The following is a 20,532-nucleotide window of genomic DNA, read 5'->3' as shown; positions in this document are numbered from 1 at the left end:
TGTGTTGATTGATTATCAAAATTGAATGAAATTACTGCTTGAATGCTGAAAGAATAATAATTAGAATTAACTAATTTTTGTTCAGGTTCAGTTTGACACGATGGCAGATCAAATATCGGATAACTCCGAGGACGAGTATGAACAGCAGTACGAGGATGAGGAACCATTATATGAAGATGAGGAGATGGAGGGTGTCACTCAAGCAGACTGGGATTTCGCTATGGATCCACTGGCTAACAATGCGAGAAAATTCACCAAGGACGATGCTATTTATGGAATGTGGAATGATAGTGGTGGAGAGGAAGATGGACAAGAGTATTTGCCTCGACAAGGAAAGCGAAATAAAAAGGGTGTAGCTTTTGTATCTTCCACAAGTACAACTTTAGATGATGAAAAAAAGAGTAGAAAACCTCAAAATACGACCATGCGAGGAGCAAGGAACGATGGGAAGTTGAGCAAAGATTACGCTTCTTGGGAGAAATACACCAGCGGTATTGGTAGTAAATTAATGGCTAAAATGGGATATGAACCAGGAAAAGGTTTGGGGAAAGAAGGTCAGGGTTTAGTTGAACCAGTCAGGGCCACTCTGAGAAAAGGTAAAAAAGCTGGAATGAGCTATCATGGTGCTGAAAAGAAAGCTCAGGCAGACATTAGAGTGGCAAAGTTGGCAAAAGATGCTCACATTGATCGGATTGAAGGGGGTGATGATGATGAAACACTTGCTATTGAAACCCAATCCGACCCACAGTGGAAAAAGTCCACCGAAAAAGTAAAATATTCATACAAAACGGTTGATCAAGTTTTATCTGAAGGACTTTTCAAAGGCAAGAAGTTGGACACAAACAAAACGAAAGTTTTGGATATGACTGGCCCAGAAGTCAAAGAATATCAAGGTTATGGCAAGATTCATTCACAAGCCGCTAAACCTGACCAAAACAACTTATCAGGCAGAGTTGACCTAAAATCCGAGTATCTCCCAGAATTAGTTTACAATATCAGCATTCTTGTCGACATGACTGAGTCGGACCTACTGTCTAATCATAAAAAGCTACAATATGAAAAGGATACCATTGTGAACCTTAAGTATGATAAAGAGAAAAAAGAGACTGTAATTGACAGACAAAGATCAGCTCTTCATTCCCTTATTGACATAACACAGATAATTTCTGATGTGAAATGTAGGATGAACCCATCGTCAGGGGCCCCAATCTCATTGGATGACTGTGAGGATATTTTCACAAAAATCAAAGCGAACAAAGAAGTTTACAAGAAGTACAATCTTAAGAACGTTGCAATTCCTCTGCTGTATCCTAGGTTGAAGGAATTAATGAAGCCATGGCAGCCTCCAATAAATCCCAGCTTCGGTATCGATTATTTTGTAACTTGGAGAGAGCTTTTGGAGGAAGATCCAAATACTGGGTGTCAGGGTGATCTTGACCCTTTTCATCATCTTCTTTGGAATGTGTGGATGCCATACATCCGGCAAGCAATGCAGAGCTGGAATGTAAGGGACTCAGACCAGCTGATTAAACTGATTGAGACTTGGCTGCCTCTTTTACCATCCTGGATGGTTAATAACATTCTCTACTCCCTACTCCTCCCCAGGTTACGTTCAGAAGTTGATAAATGGAATCCTACTTCAGACACAGTTCCCATTCATTCCTGGTTACAGCCCTGGCTTCCTGTAAGTGGTGATGCTATGTCTGATGTTTTCCCTACAATAAGACAAAAACTTGGCAATGCCCTGCGAGAATGGCACCCATCTGACCCCTCAGCTAAACTAATTATACAACCTTGGCTTGGTGTTTGGTCCACAGCTTCGATGGACACTTTTTTATTGAAGTGCATTGTCCCCAAATTGAATCAATGTCTCGGTGAACTTGTTATAAATCCTAATCACCAAATATTAGACCCGTTTCACTGGGTCTTGTCCTGGGCTGACATGATATCACCTGTGCATCTAGCTTCGCTGTTTGATAAACAGTTTTTCCCTAAATTTACAGCTATTCTCAAAACATGGTTGTCGAGCAACCCAAACTACAACGAAGTGATCATGTGGTACCAAGGGAAGGGGCTCTTTCCTCCCAACTTGCTTCTCACAGCTGTGGTCAAACAAAACTTTCACAACTGTCGTGATCACTGAACAAAGCATATTCTGTCAACTCACAGGAATGTCCCACCCTGGACCAGCGAAACGGTCTATACTTCCACATCACTGACCGGAAGTGAGGTCAATACGTGCCGTAATGTCGGTTTTGATCTAAATTTAATCCCAAATTCGTATCGTTTCACTTATCCTTTCAAAGTTTCAACAGAGTTGCCTAGAGCCGTGTTGCTCCCAAATCGTACCAATTATGTTATTTTTGACATATAGTCTGCAGCGCACCCAAAATGCACGGAGAAGTGTGTTTGTTTTGATATTCTGTTAAATACTATTTATGATTTATTTTGTCCTAATAATGAAGGTGTTGTTCATTCTAATCTAAGTTTAAAGGTGCTGTTATATCAAAAGTAAAATTGGTCAAATTAAATAGAATATATTAAAAAATATATATATATATATTGCGCTGATGTACCGTTTATTCGGGTAGTGAATGAACGATAACGCTCATGAAATTTATTGGGATCATAGAGTATGGCTGGTGGTAACTAGTGTTATAGTTATCTCCCGATTAGCCGTGCTTGTCGGGGAAAGGGAGATGCATGCATGGTCTAATGTGAATTTCATGCGGTAAAAAACCACTGCGTATGATAAATCGGGAGGCACGGTAAATAGGTAGCAGAGATGACTCGTGACCGCAACATTAAACATATAAGGAATTTGCCATTTATAAATGTAATTTGCACTATTATAGTGCACTGCACGGGACCCCTCAGTTTCAGTTCCTTGTTTCACAGACCGTTCAGCAAGGACATTCACTGAGTTTATCGGGTTAATAAGCACTTTCCAAAATCTATAGTGCAAAATATATTTATAGCCATATTCCCACGTGTTATATGGCAATTTCTGATGCAGAATATGTAAAAGCGGTCAATATGGAACGCGCATACGTTTTAAAATCATTAATGTGGCGCAGCACGTACGTACATATAGGTGAGCCATCTCGGCCACGCGCAAAACAAAATCGTTTTCATTTTCAAATTTGAAAATGATTTTGTTTTGCGCGTGGCCGAGATGGCTCACCTATATAAACGTACGTGCAAATCGTTTGCAAAATAAAAATCGTTTTCAAAATCAAAACCGTTTTCAAAATCAAAAACGTTTTCAAAATCAAAATCAATATCGTTTTCAAAATCAAAATAGATACCGTTTTCAAAATCAAAATCAATATCGTTTTCAAAATCAAAATAGATACCGTTTTCAAAATCAAAATCAATATCGTTTTCAAAATCAAAATCAATATCGTTTTTAAAATCAAAACCAATATCGTTTTTAAAATCAAAATCGATATCGTTTTTAAAGTCAAAATCAATATCGTTTTCAAAATGAAAATCAAAATTGAAATCAAAATCAAAATCAAAATCGAAATCAAAACCGTTTTCAAAATGAGAATTGTTTTTAATTTCAATATGAAAATCGTTTTTTATTTAAATTTTAAAATAATTTTAGAAATCAAATGTAAAATCGTTTTTATTTTGTGATTAATTGTATAATTAATTTTTAAATTACAAATTTTCAGTGAAAATTTAGGTGAGCCATCTCGGCCGCCATAGTTATCAAAAGGACCAGCATGAAAGGTCACATGTTATCGTTTAATGTGTTTTCGTGTTCACTTCGTTAGTATTAAATCTCATCATGATCTACAACCACTGTCCTCTTCCTACAGGTCACTCGAGCAGTCTTGAAACTGATAGAGAAGGAAAGGAATGGGGAAGTCGTGAACAACGGCCTCATCAAAACAGCGGTGGAAAGTTTTGTTCAGTTAGGATTGAAAGGAAACGCCCCTGAGGCCCGATTGTTGGTGTACTCTCAGAACTTCGAACATCATTTCTTAGCAGAGACGACGAGTTATTACACCAGTGAAAGCATGCAATTTCTTGAACAGAATCCCGTAAGATACAATAAAGGCAATGCATTATGCCATTTCTTGGAACAGACTCAAAATGTTTGCACATTTGCACTTGGCAACACTAGCACATATTTTAGTTATGCAATGATGCAGTCAGTTGAAAGATATTCTTGACCTCCCGTCTGATCAGGTGCCAGAATATCTGAAGAAAGCACAGAAAAGGTTGAAGGATGAGCAGGAAAGGTGCGATAAATACCTTAACGAAAGCACAAGAAGTGAACTAGAAAAAAGGTGTTTGCAGGTTTTAGTGGAGCAACATCTAGATATATTTTACTCCGAGTTCCAGAACCTTCTTGATAACGATAAAAACGAAGGTTTGCAATTTTATAAGTTTTATGAATTTTATAGAGCTGAGTTGATAAGTTTTGTTACTGGATCAAAGCTGTAATTTAAATTTTATCACCCGCCCCCCCTCCCCGTAACTCTCTGAACCGGGATTTGTTTACAGATATTGGTAGAATGTACGAGTTAGTGTATCCCCCCCCCCCCCCCCCCGTAACTCTCTGAACCGGGATTTGTTTACAGATATTGGTAGAATGTACGAGTTAGTGTATCCCCCCCCCCCCCCCCCCCCGTAACTCTCTGAACCTCGATTTGTTTACAGATATTGGTAGAATGTACGAGTTAGTGTATCCCCCCCCCCCCCCGTAACTCTCTGAACCGGGATTTGTTTACAGATATTGGTAGAATGTACGAGTTAGTGTATCCCCCCCCCCCCCCCGTAACTCTCTGAACCGGGATTTGTTTACAGATATTGGTAGAATGTACGAGTTAGTGTATCCCCCCCCGTAACTCTCTGAACCGGGATTTGTTTACAGATATTGGTAGAATGTACGAGTTAGTGTATCCCCCCCCCCCCCGTAACTCTCTGAACCGGGATTTGTTTACAGATATTGGTAGAATGTACGAGTTAGTGTATCCCCCCCCCCCCCCCGTAACTCTCTGAACCGGGATTTGTTTACAGATATTGGTAGAATGTACGAGTTAGTGTACCCCCCCCCCCCCCCGTAACTCTCTGAACCGGGATTTGTTTACAGATATTGGTAGAATGTACGAGTTAGTGTATCCCCCCCCCCCCCCCGTAACTCTCTGAACCGGGATTTGTTTACAGATATTGGTAGAATGTACGAGTTAGTGTATCCCCCCCCCCCCCCCGTAACTCTCTGAACCTGGATTTGTTTACAGATATTAGTAGAATGTACGAGTTAGTGTATCCCCCCCCCCCCCCGTAACTCTCTGAACCTCGATTTGTTTACAGATATTGGTAGAATGTACGAGTTAGTGTATCCCCCCCCCCCCCGTAACTCTCTGAACCTGGATTTGTTTACAAATATTGGTAGAATGTACGAGTTAGTGTATCCCCCCCCCCCCCCCCCCGTAACTCTCTGAACCTGGATTTGTTTACAGATATTGGTAGAATGTACGAGTTAGTGTATCCCCCCCCCCCCCCCGTAACTCTCTGAACCGGGATTTGTTTACAGATATTGGTAGAATGTACGAATTAGTGTATCCCCCCCCCCCCCCCCGTAACTCTCTGAACCGGGATTTGTTTACAGATATTGGTAGAATGTACGAGTTAGTGTATCCCCCCCCCCCCCCCCCCTAACTCTCTGATCTCTGAACCGGGATTTGTTTACAGATATTGGTAGAATGTACGAGTTAGTGTATCCCCCCCCCCGTAACTCTCTGAACCGGGATTTGTTTACAGATATTGGTAGAATGTACGAGTTAGAGTATCCCCCCCCCCCCGTAACTCTCTGAACCTGGATTTGTTTACAGATATTGGTAGAATGTACGAGTTAGAGTATCCCCCCCCCCCGTAACTCTCTGAACCGGGATTTGTTTACAGATATTAGTAGAATGTACGAGTTAGTGTATCCCCCCCCCCGTAACTCTCTGAACCGGGATTTGTTTACAGATATTGGTAGAATGTACGAGTTAGTGTATCCCCCCCCCCCCCCGTAACTCTCTGAACCGGGATTTGTTTACAGATATTGGTAGAATGTACGAGTTAGTGTATCCCCCCCCCCCGTAACTCTCTGAACCGGGATTTGTTTACAGATATTGGTAGAATGTACGAGTTAGTGTATCCCCCCCCCCCCCCGTAACTCTCTGAACCGGGATTTGTTTACAGATATTGGTAGAATGTACGAGTTAGTGTATCCCCCCCCCCCCCCCCGTAACTCTCTGAACCGGGATTTGTTTACAGATATTGGTAGAATGTACGAGTTAGTGTATCCCCCCCCCCCCCCCCGTAACTCTCTGAACCTGGATTTGTTTACAGATATTGGTAGAATGTACGAGTTAGAGTATCCCCCCCCCCCCCCCCCGTAACTCTCTGAACCGGGATTTGTTTACAGATATTAGTAGAATGTACGAGTTAGTGTATCCCCCCCCCCCGTAACTCTCTGAACCGGGATTTGTTTACAGATATTGGTAGAATGTACGAGTTAGTGTATCCCCCCCCCCCCCCCCCGTAACTCTCTGAACCGGGATTTGTTTACAGATATTGGTAGAATGTACGAGTTAGTGTATCCCCCCCCCCCCGTAACTCTCTGAACCGGGATTTGTTTACAGATATTGGTAGAATGTACGAGTTAGTGTATCCCCCCCCCCCCCCCCCGTAACTCTCTGAACCGGGATTTGTTTACAGATATTGGTAGAATGTACGAGTTAGTGTATCCCCCACCCCCCCCCCCCCCCCCGTAACTCTCTGAACCTGGATTTGTTTACAGATATTGGTAGAATGTACGAGTTAGTGTATCCCGCCCCCCCCCCCCCCCGTCACTCTCTGAACCGGGATTTGTTTACAGATATTGGTAGAATGTACGAGTTAGTGTATCCCCCCCCCCCCCCGTAACTCTCTGAACCGGGATTTGTTTACAGATATTGGTAGAATGTACGAGTTAGTGTATCCCGCCCCCCCCCCCCCCCCCCGTAACTCTCTGAACCGGGATTTGTTTACAGATATTGGTAGAATGTATGAGTTAGTGTATCCCCCCCCCACCTGTAACTCTCTGAACCGGGATTTGTTTACAGATATTGGTAGAATGTACGAGTTAGTGTATCCCCCCCCTCCCCGTAACTCTCTGAACCGGGATTTGTTTACAGATATTGGTAGAATGTACGAGTTAGTGTATCCCCCCCCCCCCCCCCCGTAACTCTCTGAACCGGGATTTGTTTACAGATATTGGTAGAATGTACGAGTTAGTGTATCCCGCCCCCCCCCCCCCCCCCCCCCGTCACTCTCTGAACCGGGATTTGTTTACAGATATTGGTAGAATGTACGAGTTAGTGTATCCCCCCCCCCCCCGTAACTCTCTGAACCGGGATTTGTTTACAGATATTGGTAGAATGTACGAGTTAGTGTATCCCGCCCCCCCCCCCCCCCGTAACTCTCTGAACCGGGATTTGTTTACAGATATTGGTAGAATGTATGAGTTAGTGTATCCCCCCCCCACCTGTAACTCTCTGAACCGGGATTTGTTTACAGATATTGGTAGAATGTACGAGTTAGTGTATCCCCCCCCCTCCCCGTAACTCTCTGAACCGGGATTTGTTTACAGATATTGGTAGAATGTACGAGTTAGTGTATCCCCCCCCCCCCCCCCCGTAACTCTCTGAACCGGGATTTGTTTACAGATATTGGTAGAATGTACGAGTTAGTGTACCCCCCCCCCCCCCCCCCCCGTAACTCTCTGAACCGGGATTTGTTTACAGATATTGGTAGAATGTACGAGTTAGTGTATCGATTAGAAGGCGGACTAAAGCATCTCAAACAATTGTTGGAAGATCACATACTGAGGGTGGGGCTGAAAGCAGTACAGAGTTGTCAGGAATCTAAAGAATCTGTGGTTAGTTTACTACTTATCAGCTTATAATCAGACTCTTTATTCATCACTTATCGAATCTAAATTTTCTTGGTACAATATTTTAATTTTAAAATCACAAAACTTAAAATTTCTCTTCAGGATCCTAAGAGTTACGTGCAAGCCTTGTTGGACGTACATCGGAAGTATAACGACCTGGTAAACAAGTCCTTTGACAAGAACTCACTATTTGTACAGGCACTGGATAAAGCATGTACTGGATTTATAAACAAAAACTGTGTGTCCGAGGCCGCTAACAATACAGGCAAATCGCCTGAATTGTTGGCAAAATACTGCAATCTCCTCTTGAAGAAGAGGTAATTAATTCATAAGCTATAAAGTGTAAACATTTATACTCTTTCCGTATAATTTTGAGTATGACTTTATCGTTTCTTACATGAGAGAAAATAATTTAGGGCTAGGCGTGAGATTGTAATATTGCTTTGGTAGGGAGCACTACAGCTTTTTTAGGGCGGACAACAAACAGATAAAATAACTGGTAAGAAAATACAACCGAGTATAATACCGACGCTTGGGCACTTGTTGGCTTTTTACAAAGGTCATTTACTTTGCTAGTGATACCCTATGTCAGTTGTAATCAACAAGTGGCCAAATGACGGCTGTTGTATTTGTCAGTTGTTTGATTTTCTCCCGTTTAACAAGAATTGTCGAGAGCCGTGATCCTCCGTACCAATACATTAAATAAAAATAAAACAAATGAAAATAAAACAAATATCTTTTCAGCTCTCGTATAAACCCCGAAGAAGAAGAGTTAGAATGTATCTTGAACGACGTTATGGTTATCTTCAAATACATCACAGAGAAAGACGTTTTCCAGAAGTTCTACCGGAACTTGTTAGCCAGTAGACTTGTTAACGATACCTCCGTATCTCACGACCTGGAGGGTAGCATGATCTCAAAACTCAAGGTTTGTACATTATACATTATACACAGTACACAAAACTGAAGGTTTGTTCCCAGCCTTCATCTCATTCTGTTGTCAAAACACATTCTTTGAGCTTCTCTAGAATCGGTTCATGTACACAGTACACAGTACACAGTACACAGTACACAGTACACAGTACACAGTACACAGTACACAGTACACAGTACACAGTACACAGTACACAGCACACAGTACACAGTACACAGTACACAGTACACAGTACACATCGATGTTCCAAGTGTCTAATAAGTTAATGAATAATGACATTTGCATGTTTATCTGAAGTTTCTTGTACAAACAGCAAGAATGTGGGTTCGAGTACACGAGTAAGTTACAAAAGATGTACACGGACACGCACACCAGTAAAGATCTGAATGATAGGTTCCAGGAGTATTGCAGTGCCAACCCTGCACCTAACGACTCACGTGAGAATATTTTCCTTAATGAAAGGAATAAGGGTGGGGAGTTTTTTGGTTGAAAAATTCGATCCAATCATAAAATCGATGAACTTAATCTCTGTGACTTATTTCAATAAAAGTATTACTGTCTGAGTGATTATGTTTAATCTGAGTGACTGTATTCTTTACAGTACAAGGTTTCTCCGTAATGGTGTTGTCGGACGGTTCGTGGCCGTACTCTCGTCCCAGTTCAGAGTTCAACATCGCCCCCGAACTCCGGACCATCCACGATAGGTTCTCATCGTTCTACGACAAGCAGCACAGTGGTCGTAAACTCAGCTGGCTCTACAGTCAGAGCAAGGGTGAGGGGCTATTCTAAGTTTTAAACTTATTTAACAACTTGAACACATTTGGTAATTAAGGCTTGTTTAATTAGATGCAGCTTGGCAATCGTCCAATTTCAACCGTGATCTTGCTGCGTTTATTATATATGTGGATCGTGCGATTTTATCACCATTACGTTATATAATTGTGTACTGAACCATGTCCATTGTCCATCACTCTTCCAATTCGATTGCGCCAAAGTTATAGAGCATAATTTAATAATCAGTGATCGACTATCTATATTTTAATCACGAAATACCAGTTTTTAGTAATAAACCCCTTTCAGGTGAGGTGGAATGGTCGCGAGGGAAACCCAAGACTTCTCATCGATTCCACTGTACTACTTTTCAACTGAGTATACTCTTCCAATTTAACCACCGGGACTCACTCACTTTCGGCGAGCTTCAGACCAACACTATGATCGACAATGTGAGAATTCAGTGATTCGTAATTACATAAATAGATAAATAGATGAAATAAAGTTTGATACTCGAAGTATATTCTCGATTCTTGCCTGGTTTTTAAATGATTTCTATAACCATGGCACAGATAGGAACCAATGTGCATCCTTATTAATGCGATCCCACATTTAGGAAACGTTATTTTTTATGTTTTTGTAGCTGAAAAACTTAATAATGTGTTCCTTCATCGCCGCATACTGAGCAGTACGTAAGCATGGTACGCATTACATTATATTAAACTATTAATATAACTATTAAGTTATGTATAACTCCAAAAATCCTACAAGTCATCGTCATGACGTAAATGAGGAAAAAATATTAAATTCCTTTATGTCACCACAATGGCCATGTATTTGTGGTTAGTAGAGTCTGTAACTTATATAACTCACGTAACTTACATAACTTTTATAACTTTTATAACTTACTCAACTTTTATAACTTACTTAACTTTTATAACTTACTTAACTTTTATAACTTACTTAACTTTTATAACTTACTTAACTTTTATAACTTACAATAATTTACTTTTCAGGACAAGCTGGATCAGTTAGTAAAGCAGCTTGTAAGCTTCAATGTTCTGGTAAGTAGTATAGTAGTAGTACACAATGATATAACTAGTTGATAATATGTTTATTAAATTATAACCAGCTCATTATCGCCCCAACACTACTGTCAACGCTTCTTGCATACTTATTATGTTAGTGCGAACAAGATACTTTAATATTTTATTACTGTTTAAATTTAAAGAGGTTGTAAAGAGTTAAAATGGTTATATTAAGAGTTAACAAAGTGTGTTATCAGGCGTTGTCGAAGCAGTCAGTGGATGGTGTTACCAAGGATACAGAAATGCAAGTGACAGATCTTTTACAGCTTAATCTCAACTACTCCAAGTAAGTTTTGCTAATCTCAAGGGATAATGCATTTCATAGCTGATATAATATATCAACCTGACTTCTGCTGAATTGCTTAGGCCTATTAGTGTAGACTAGAGAATCTCACTGTCGTTCTGTGTGCTGATTCAAATATATCACCGAGTTTAATATTATATTCCCATCCATTAAAAGTCTACTATATTAATATTGTTAATCCTTTTTAGGCAGTTCCCTTTTGTATCCCAACGCGACCCAGTGCTACCGTACTGACACATAAATAGCAGAATCTACAGCATTTCAGGATACATCTAATTATCTCTAGTCTATTCCATAGTCTGGCGATGTCTCTTCCAGCCACATGTAACTTAACTTCCCCCAGTCGTAAGATACGAGTCAACCTGGCCCTCCCTCTGAAGAGTGAGTCTAAACAGGAAACTGAACAAGCGCACCAAAGTGTTAAGGACGATCGTATGCTCGTGATCCAGGTAGATTAGTGTTTTTTTGGGAGAGATTTGTTCGTGAGAGTCAGAACTCAAGAACTGTTAGTGTTGAAGAGAAACATTTATTGCTAATAATTAATATGTAATTAATATGTAAATAATATGTAAATAATATGTAAATAATATGTAAATAATATGTAAATAATATGTAAATAATATGTAAATAATATGTAAATAATGTTTATTGCTAATAATTAATATGTAATTGATATGTAAATGGTCCGCTTGATAGGCGTGTATTGTACGGACAATGAAGTCGAGGAAACAGTTGAAGCACTCCTTATTGCTAGCTGAAGTGATGCAGCAACTTCAGAATTTCCAGCCAAGCGTCCCTGCTATCAAGGTAAGAGGAAACATGTGCTTGTCTGTGATATTATAAAATACTGAATTACTGATGTTATTTCAAATTCAGATTAGCTCATATTGCTTACTGCTTTAGCCCTTATTTCGATGCGGGTGCAGAGCAAGAGCATTCTTACAATAAATAAATATATAACGTAATAAATATATAACGTAATAAATATATTGCGGAAAGTTGTCAGAGTTCTGACAATAATATTTCGATGGAAACCATATACATTTATTTGCTAAATTAGCTAACACACCCTCCCCTCCCAGAAATGTATTGGTATACTGATAGAGAAAGACTACATAGAGAGGTTAGACGGAGAGAACGATACGTACCAGTACCGAGCCTGAATCAAGAAAAAAAAACAGTCAAAATTCACGGTCCTCAGAAATGATGACATTTAGGTTCTACAGTTGAAATCTATATTATTAAAATTTTTACCGGATTTGGGGTCTATTTGACTTGAGGCTTGTTGTTTTTGTTTGTTTTGGTCCATCTGAGGAAGCAAACACAAAAGGACCTTCGACGTTTTGAACAATGTGTTGAGCTATATAGCAACAATTTGTTTTTAATATTAGATTTTTACTTTTCTATCTAACGAGTATCTAACTCTTAACCAAGCGTCTAATAATAATAATAATAAGATGTTCAGTTGTCTAAGTGGAAGAAAAGAAAGTCGTGATAATAATAGCTAGGGGAGGTGTACATATTTTTAAGATTTGTAAATTGTCTTCTCTCGTTCGAGGGTTTTCTTTAAATTTACTGTACATTAGTCCTTCCGATGATTATTTTAGAGTCTTACTTGTTGACATGAATCTAACACATCTAGACCTTATCATATTGATATGCAAAAATTCGATTAATTATGATAAACAGAAATTCACACGTCCACAAATACTGCAGGAGTCAATCGGAGCTTGACTATCGTGTTTACAGTAACTGTGTCATGTGTGGTTATGGTTAGTTCCATTCGGCCAGAAGATTGCTGTCATGGAGTAGATGAATAGGTTCAATAGGTAGGTAGATGAATCCGGATTTTGAAACATTGGGACAAATGGGGACATGCGTTTATCTGCCCTAATAAGCCAAAAATAGTCATAAATGATGCATATGAATGGTTCAAAATTGTTCGGAAAGAGTTTGTGTTGGTCTTAGGACCACTCAAGCCAAGTTCGGAATAATTGGAACTCTTTCCTAATCCGATATCCGACCAATTTTCAACAATTCTGAGCACTTAGAGGAAAATGTTCATCTTCATTCCATGAATGTGGGTCATTTTGTGTCACTTTTGAAGGCCCCTTGGCCCATGCATGTAAAAATATAGGCTCCTGCCAGCCCTTTATAACTACTATAAATAATCAAGGTGTGGTCCCGCCATATTTTCGTCTATTTCGTTCATATATTATGAACAAATCTAACAACCATTAAAAACTTACTGTAATCATAACTAAGTTAAAATATCTGCAATAGAAGTTTGAGACCAAAAATCCTGTTTTTAAATTTGTCCCCAATGTTCCAAATTTATGGATTCATCTGCTGTCATGTCTGATGTCGGCTGTCGCATGAACAGAACGCAGCTGGATTTAACTAAATTATTATATTGCGCAGAACCGCGAGCGCGCGCGATGATTCTTGTCAACGTAGCCGATGAAAATGCATGTTTTATTCACAAAACAAGTAAATGACGTTCGCGCCTTCCGTAAAAGCTCTATTGCCGACGTCGTCTTACGGCATCACTCATAACGCCGCCGCAAGGTGGCGGTAGCCAGCACTAGTATTATATTCAAAGGTAGTCTTCTCCCGTAGCCACAGGTGTTATATATGTTATTCCGAATGTCACCTGTCTTATCTGATTTGTTCCCGGACGGATGAAATGGGAGCCAGTGTTTGTCTATTGGCGGTTAATCTGAACATAGGTTATACAGGGGGATAACTCACATTCTTCTATCCGATGCTTGTAAGCTGCCAGTAACAGATTGTGGGCTGAATGCAGCTGTGCTTGGGTTGCTTCTTCTGTTTGCTGTCGTATCGACTGAGATATATTGTAGTTTTCGTAAGTTAAACGTTCATTTTAATATCCGTGCGCCGATTAATACGGACGAAAGAGTGTCCGATTAAAACTTAGGAGACTCAATGATCGATCTCCTCAGCAGTCAAAGTAAATGGTTTTATATTAAGCAATACGAGTTCTAATATTAAGCGCCAATGGAGCAATTTGCAGAAGTAACATCTCAAAGGGGCTAAAATACTACTGACACCATTGGACCCAACGTCTTATCGGCGCCGTATTTAGGTTTTAGTGACGAAGACAATAGCATCGGTAGAAAATATTGATCTCGACCATGGTTATTCTACAGAAAGGATTCAGTTTTCTTTGCGAAATTGTCCCAAATAAAGCCTAAGTAATGTCTTGAGGTGAATAGGCTAAATAATTCGTAGTTATCAATGATCTGCCTTATAATATAAAATTAACAAAATTTAAAACTTTTTGAAAGCTTGCAGCATGTTCAGTGAAATTAGTTTGATGCAGTATACGACAGTAATTAGTAAATGGTGCTTTTGCTCGCCCAATGATTTTAAGGAGGGGTTTAACTTCTCATGATAGAAGTAAATATGTTTATTGTTTAAAGATAATCATGGTGTTAATAAATTAGTCTAAATTGAAGCATAGGCAGCTTGGACAGGGAAATTTTGAGGGGGTAATTTCTACCAATAAAAAATTTGCAGCACGATTCAGAGCATGTCACTGCTGTCTGCTGCCCAGCCGTACTGAGAAGCGGCAGCACGTGGGAACTTATGTATTATAAGGACATATTATTGAGACCTAATTATAATTAATGTCTCTCAATGTTAGACAATAACAACTCAATCTCTCAGTGGAATCTTCACTGTTCCCTCAATAGACCTGAAACAAAGTAATGAACAACTCTTGAGACAGTATGTTTCAATAGACCTGAAACAAAGTAATGAACAACTCTTGAGACAGTATATTTGTGCCTGACTAATTTGTGGTTCATCCAGGTGGCACAGCGGCCATTATAAATGTCATTTTTCAAGTTATTCTTGGTGATGCTGTATCTTAAAACGTATAATTAATACGATAAATTGTTGGACTATTAATAGAATTCATTAAGTGAATCTGTACAAATAATAAATGAATGACAGTATCAAATAAATATGCGGGAAAAACTTAAAAGGTCGTACAGATAAGTGGTGAAACAAGGTTCCTGTGAAATGGGGCTGAGTGCCAAATTTCCAATTCCTCAGACAAGCCATATTTCAACACATAATATATTAAAATATGAGTATAATATAATACTACGTCTGACAAACCCTGACTAGCCGGCTGACGAAGACATACATGGTGCAGAAACTCAATAATCCGCTGATCCAGGTACAATGTCCTGCAGATGAAGTAACATTCCTCTCTCTCCTATCTTGACACATCAGCTACCCAGATCATATCTCATCATGCACAGTACACGAGATGACACCAAGTATTTCTAAGTTTTCTTCTCTCTCTTGGTGAGCAGGTCTAAACACTGTTAATACTGCCAAATATCAGTAGACTAGTAGTTTGTGTACTGAGTGAGCTCGTTAGCTGGTGGTAGCTAGTTATTATAGGATCGTTAGCCTAATAATCGTGTTGTGTGTATTCTCCGTATCCTTATTATTGATATTTGATAAAGTCGGTATTATTAAGCTTTGTTATTAAGCTTTGTTATTAAGCTTTGTTATTAAGCTTTGTTATTAAGCTTTGTTATTAAGCTTTGTTGTTAATCTGCGGTATCTATTAGCAGTGTATTTCGTGTTATTACAAGTGTCAGCTTATTTTTCTTTTACTTACTGTTTATTAGCATATTTTTTCCGTTTACTACTTTCTTAGTGTATACTCCACTAGTATTCGTCCTTACACCACTAGTTCTACTGTTATTTATTAACATATTTTCCTTTAACTTATATCAGTTTATTGAGTTAGTTTAGCTGATAGCACTCTGAGAGTTGACTCCACCTACATTTTACAATCTTAGTTTACATGTCTGTTACTCAATCACTTGCATGACAACAAGCCCCCACGTAGCACTATGTATTCTGATTGCTAACTACCGACTCACTTTTTCTCGTGAGACACATGTAGAGAAGAAAAGGGATAGTCCAGTAGTCCAGTTACCATGGTAACTTAGTAGCCTAGTAACCTAGTAACATAGTAACCTAGTAACCTAGTAACCTTGTAACCTAGTAACCTAGTAGCCCTAGTAACCTAGTAGTCCAGTCCATATTACCGGGATAAAAGTAACCAGGTTACCAGGTTACCAGGTTACCAGGTTACCATCTTACCAGGTTACCAGGTTACCAGGTTACCAGGTTACCGGGATAAAAGTCGGAGAATATAAGGAGGAAGAACAGTGTTGGTGCGTCATAAGTCATAACACTCAGTGACTACATGTGTCATCACTGTCAGTAAAATTAGCTTATCGTTTGTTGGCAATGTGAGCAGTTGTTCGGAGTATTAAACACGTACGTTGGAACTGTAATAATATTGGTAGTTTCTATGATTCTCATTTTCCAGTTCCGGTTTCTCGCTTCCACAATAATTACAACGTTTAAAGTGAAAGTACTCCTATCACAGAGTTAGGGGAGAATCCATGGTTTGTATTGAGTAATGACCATATATGGTATTATTCAATAGTTCTTTCAGCTGATATTTCAGATAGCCATTCAATCGGGCGATGAAGCAACATTCACGTCACAGCAGTAATGATATGGGTAGTCGTATCTTCTTTTCAGTTTCCGTTATAGTAAAATCATCGGAGGTAAATATAAAGTTGTCGCTGCACTTCTCTGCAATTGTCGCTGTTGCAAGAGTTAAAAAGTCTTAAAACTCTGTTAATAGATTTGGCAGTGTGTTGCAATATCGGAGCCTCACCCGATAATAGCTATTTTTATCCTTACAAAATCATTCCCTTGCACTCTTGTATAATAAATATTTTGTTAAAGGTAACCTTATATATCCCATTTACAGACCTCCACTGCACCTTTCGTTGTTCCTTCACAACTTCTTAGTATTGTAAATATTTTTTAATGTTATTATCCCTCCAGCACTACCATAAATGATTCCTCATTACTAAAATACTTTGTTAAAAGAATATTTATTTATTTCATTTATAGATCTCGACTGTTATGTTCTCGCTCGAACCCAACTCTAATATTTGAACCGGTGGTAGCATTAAGTGAGGTAGTTATTGGAAACTAGTGATATAGTACGAGAATATAGTGGTAGCATTAAGTGGGGTAGTTAATGGAAACTAGTATAGCCACACTAGGTCCTTACATAATTACTCGACCTAGACTTGTAATAAAGCTTCTTGAGTTTCAAAAAACGATAACAGTTCTATGTTTTGCCTGGTACAAGTCCCTGGAAATAACCTTATTTTTTTCGTTTTTACGGATAATGAAGGTTAAAAATGATAACAGTTCTAAGTTTTGACTGGTACAAGGGCCCCCCACTCCGGTACAAGTCCCTGAAAATGGCCATTGATTATCCGTTTTTACGGAGATAGGCCACGAAGAAGGGCACGAACCATTTACCAAGTGATGAGCCGTATGTCGTGAACAGCAGAATGTAGAAACTGTAATTATAATGATAACAGTCTGCTGAAAGTATTAATGCCCTTGTGGGTCTAATATCGTCATCACATTAAATATGAGCTGCATTATTGTTATCCCCCGGACCTTCTGTTACCAGTTGTTTGTTCCACAATGGAAGGACCTGCTACTCACTCTGTCTAGTGCTGGTCCCCGACAAAAGGTCGGCGCTCAGTGGACCGAGGAATGGCGTGTTGACCCCCTCCCTCCCTCCCTCCCGGGTCTTTAGTCGGCTGGTTATTAGTATCACGTGATAGGGCGTCACATGACCTATTCCTCTAACTTTATATTATAGCAATAGCCAGCTCCGGTTAATGCGAGCCCTCTCTCAGCGTTATTACTAAGCGTCCAAATAAATAATAAATTGCTGCGATAATTCTACCCTCGAGTCCACATGTATAATGGTTCCCGTGACCCCGTGACGTTGCATTTAATCACGTGACGTCACGACCAATCGTAGCGCAGAACAGCAGATGATGTCATAACCCTCCATCACATGACTCACCGTGATCCAATCAAACGGCGGAGTTAGAGCTCGAAACTTTGACCGTTTTACTCAGTTTATAATATCAGGTTACGTCTTGAGAGGGCGGACACAGTGCGGTGGTGAGCTACAGCTCAGCCTAGTTGCACTTACAATGCTGCCCGAAGAGAGGAATATATTTGACTACAGTCAGGGTGGTAGTAGTGAGAATGGGCCAGGTGGGCCCCGACAATAGACCACAACTTGACAGCTGGTTTGTTTGGTACTTAGGTCTAACTTATATCATGTGACCGACATGTTTCTGCAGTCTAGCAAGGGCCATGTGACCTTATATATGCGGATCTTGATGTTAAAGAGCCCGTCCAATTCTCGTTGTCGGTTTCTTAACAAAAGGGATGCAATGTTACTCTTTGTTAGCTAATTTACCAAGCTCCAATAAGTCACTACGAGGATTAATTGACAGGGCTCTTCAGGGACGATTAAACTTCTAATTCCCGACTGGTCGGATGGCGACTCCGCCAGTTACAGCTTTTATTCAGGGAAAATTAATAAACAATTGATTAACCGTTGGACGGTCTGAAGGATTAACGGAGCTAGTGATATCAAATATCAGCTCATTGAATACACGGGGGTGTCTTCTACTCAGAAGACAAGTGAGCCTCACGGAGGTACTTTGCAATACAACTCGGTCCTGTTCTTCATTTACGCTCCAACTTTAGATCATAAACTAAAAAGAACAACCGACAACATGATCTTGGTATCGAATATTCTACAGTTAAGTTTAAAATTTGAGTTATCAATGCGAATGAGCTGAAGTGTTTGTCGGCAATCCTCCGTCAGAGAATATTGCAACTATTAACTAGATGATCTAAATATACAGAGTCACCGACCCTCAGAAAAGATTGAAACTATATCATGATCTCAGTATAAAGTCATAATGTAATTATGTCAGTTCTAACCCACCATGTTAAGTTATAAGCGTCAATGTTTCATGTGAGTGTGAGATCATTCACCATCAACATTTTAGGAATTCTCAAATAGATGGCACAAATTGTGAAGCAAATAATAAATAATAATAATTCGTCAAAACTTTCACTATTTTCGTTATCAATTGCCTTGGTGATAATAAATTTTGCCATTTCCGTCATTCGATTAAGAAAATGGTTTAAATTTTAAACAGACACAGCGTTAAGACAGATAAAACATAAAGATAGTCAAGCTATTGCCCAAATAATTGCTATTAAATGTGCTTATCTTGCTTGCGAAAATATCAATTCGTCGGATAAATGGCGACAATTCTGGAATCCCGAGAAATGCATTCATTTTAAAATTCCATAACATTATTCGAATATTCATCAGTCTGCATACTGGTAAGCAGAAACCGTTGGTTGAGTTGAAAACAGATATCGTCCGTTGGATCGCTGCGTTGCATTATGACATAATCGAAGCGTCAATAAATTTGCCGATAATGAAATATTTGACTGACAGTTTCTCACAGAACATTTGTCGAGGTTACCAGGTTGTGATTTTGCCGATAATATCGTCATATCCATTATCCCTTTCGTCTTCTAAATAAAAATTCGCTTTACGGTTTCTTTGGATAGTTCAAAGTTATACGGGTCTTTCGCCAAAATAAAAATCGATTACCCATATATATATTTATTATTTAATCATATCTTTGTCGACCAAGAAACCCTTGCTGTTTAATTGCCGGACAGTTGTAAAAGAAATTTACAGGAAAAAATCTGAATTTTGAGATAGGCGGTCTGCGGCGAAAAATCAATTATCAGACAAAGACAAATTACGTAATTGGAAACCTTATTCCCCAATTACACAAATGCTTATTGTCTTATCGGCACACTTTTTTATTCACTGAATCTCAGTTTCTTCAGAAATAATTTCTCATATCCAATATCCATCTGTGTATTATTTGTTCGTTTGAGTATAATTTGATCGACTAGTTTTCACTCCATAACCACGATTTCGAGGAGTATAATTGTACCAGGTGCCAAGACGATAGGATGTCAAAACATTGATGCCAATAAGGTGCGTCAGCGCAAGAAGCAATTTGTGATCAATTTGCACTTCAGTTGACCTTTTTTCGAGACGCCTACGCCCAACTTTCGAACAGTTTCTTAGTTATACTTATACAGCAGTAAACCTGTGCCTGATCACTTTGTAGTATATATTATTACCGCATGTAGAGCAATCAGTCATCAGGTTGTGTAAATTTTGTAAATTTTGTTTTAATTGCGCTAATGCCTAATATGTATAGGGCTAATCTCGTGCTATCGAGGTAGTTAGTGGCACCAAATAAGTTCCAACTGGTAAATAATCTTAGTTTATGTTCCATATTGTTACAATAAATACCAGTTATGTTTTGCGGAAAAGTTCCATATTGTTTCAGTAAATACCAGTTATGTTTTGCGGAGACGTTAAATGCCAGTACGATCATTGATCCACAAATGCAGTCAATGGCTTCATAAACAATGACATACCTTGCGTACTTTAAGCTTTAAATTGTTGCAATCCTGTGCAAATAATCTTGAAATC

The 20,532-nt window shown here is 39.2% G+C and overlaps 1 protein-coding gene across 1 annotated transcript; it reads left to right on the top strand.

Moving 5' to 3' along the window:
- Positions 1-100: 100 nt before the first annotated feature.
- On the top strand, positions 101-12,637 carry LOC134826298 (cullin-1-like). Its single transcript, XM_063838628.1, has 14 exons — positions 101-1,570; positions 3,828-4,052; positions 4,201-4,384; positions 7,791-7,924; positions 8,042-8,256; positions 8,684-8,867; positions 9,187-9,310; positions 9,475-9,645; positions 9,954-10,096; positions 10,661-10,708; positions 10,930-11,018; positions 11,380-11,485; positions 11,733-11,843; positions 12,119-12,637. Exons 1-14 carry the CDS (start codon positions 101-103, stop codon positions 12,197-12,199), a joined length of 3,285 nt encoding a protein of 1,094 aa, XP_063694698.1. The 3' UTR covers positions 12,200-12,637.
- Positions 12,638-20,532: the final 7,895 nt, after the last annotated feature.

This window comes from Bolinopsis microptera, chromosome 2, assembly GCF_026151205.1.
Source record: "Bolinopsis microptera isolate Bmic1 chromosome 2, MBARI_Bmic_1.0, whole genome shotgun sequence".
Taxonomy (NCBI): Eukaryota; Metazoa; Ctenophora; class Tentaculata; order Lobata; family Bolinopsidae; genus Bolinopsis; species Bolinopsis microptera.
Note: the sequence above shows the minus strand (reverse complement) of the source record. Positions and strands in the feature narration are given on the sequence as shown.

What these genes read in the sequence shown, in the direction of transcription:
- LOC134826298 (XM_063838628.1), top strand. Translation starts at nt 101, where the DNA reads ATGGCAGATCAAATATCGGATAACTCCGAGGACGAGTATGAACAGCAG. An exon ending in CTCTTTTACCATCCTGGATG is followed by an intron (nt 1,571 to 3,827) that starts GTTAATAACATT and finishes CTCTTCCTACAG; the next exon opens with GTCACTCGAGCAGTCTTGAA. An exon ending in AATTTCTTGAACAGAATCCC is followed by an intron (nt 4,053 to 4,200) that starts GTAAGATACAAT and finishes CCGTCTGATCAG; the next exon opens with GTGCCAGAATATCTGAAGAA.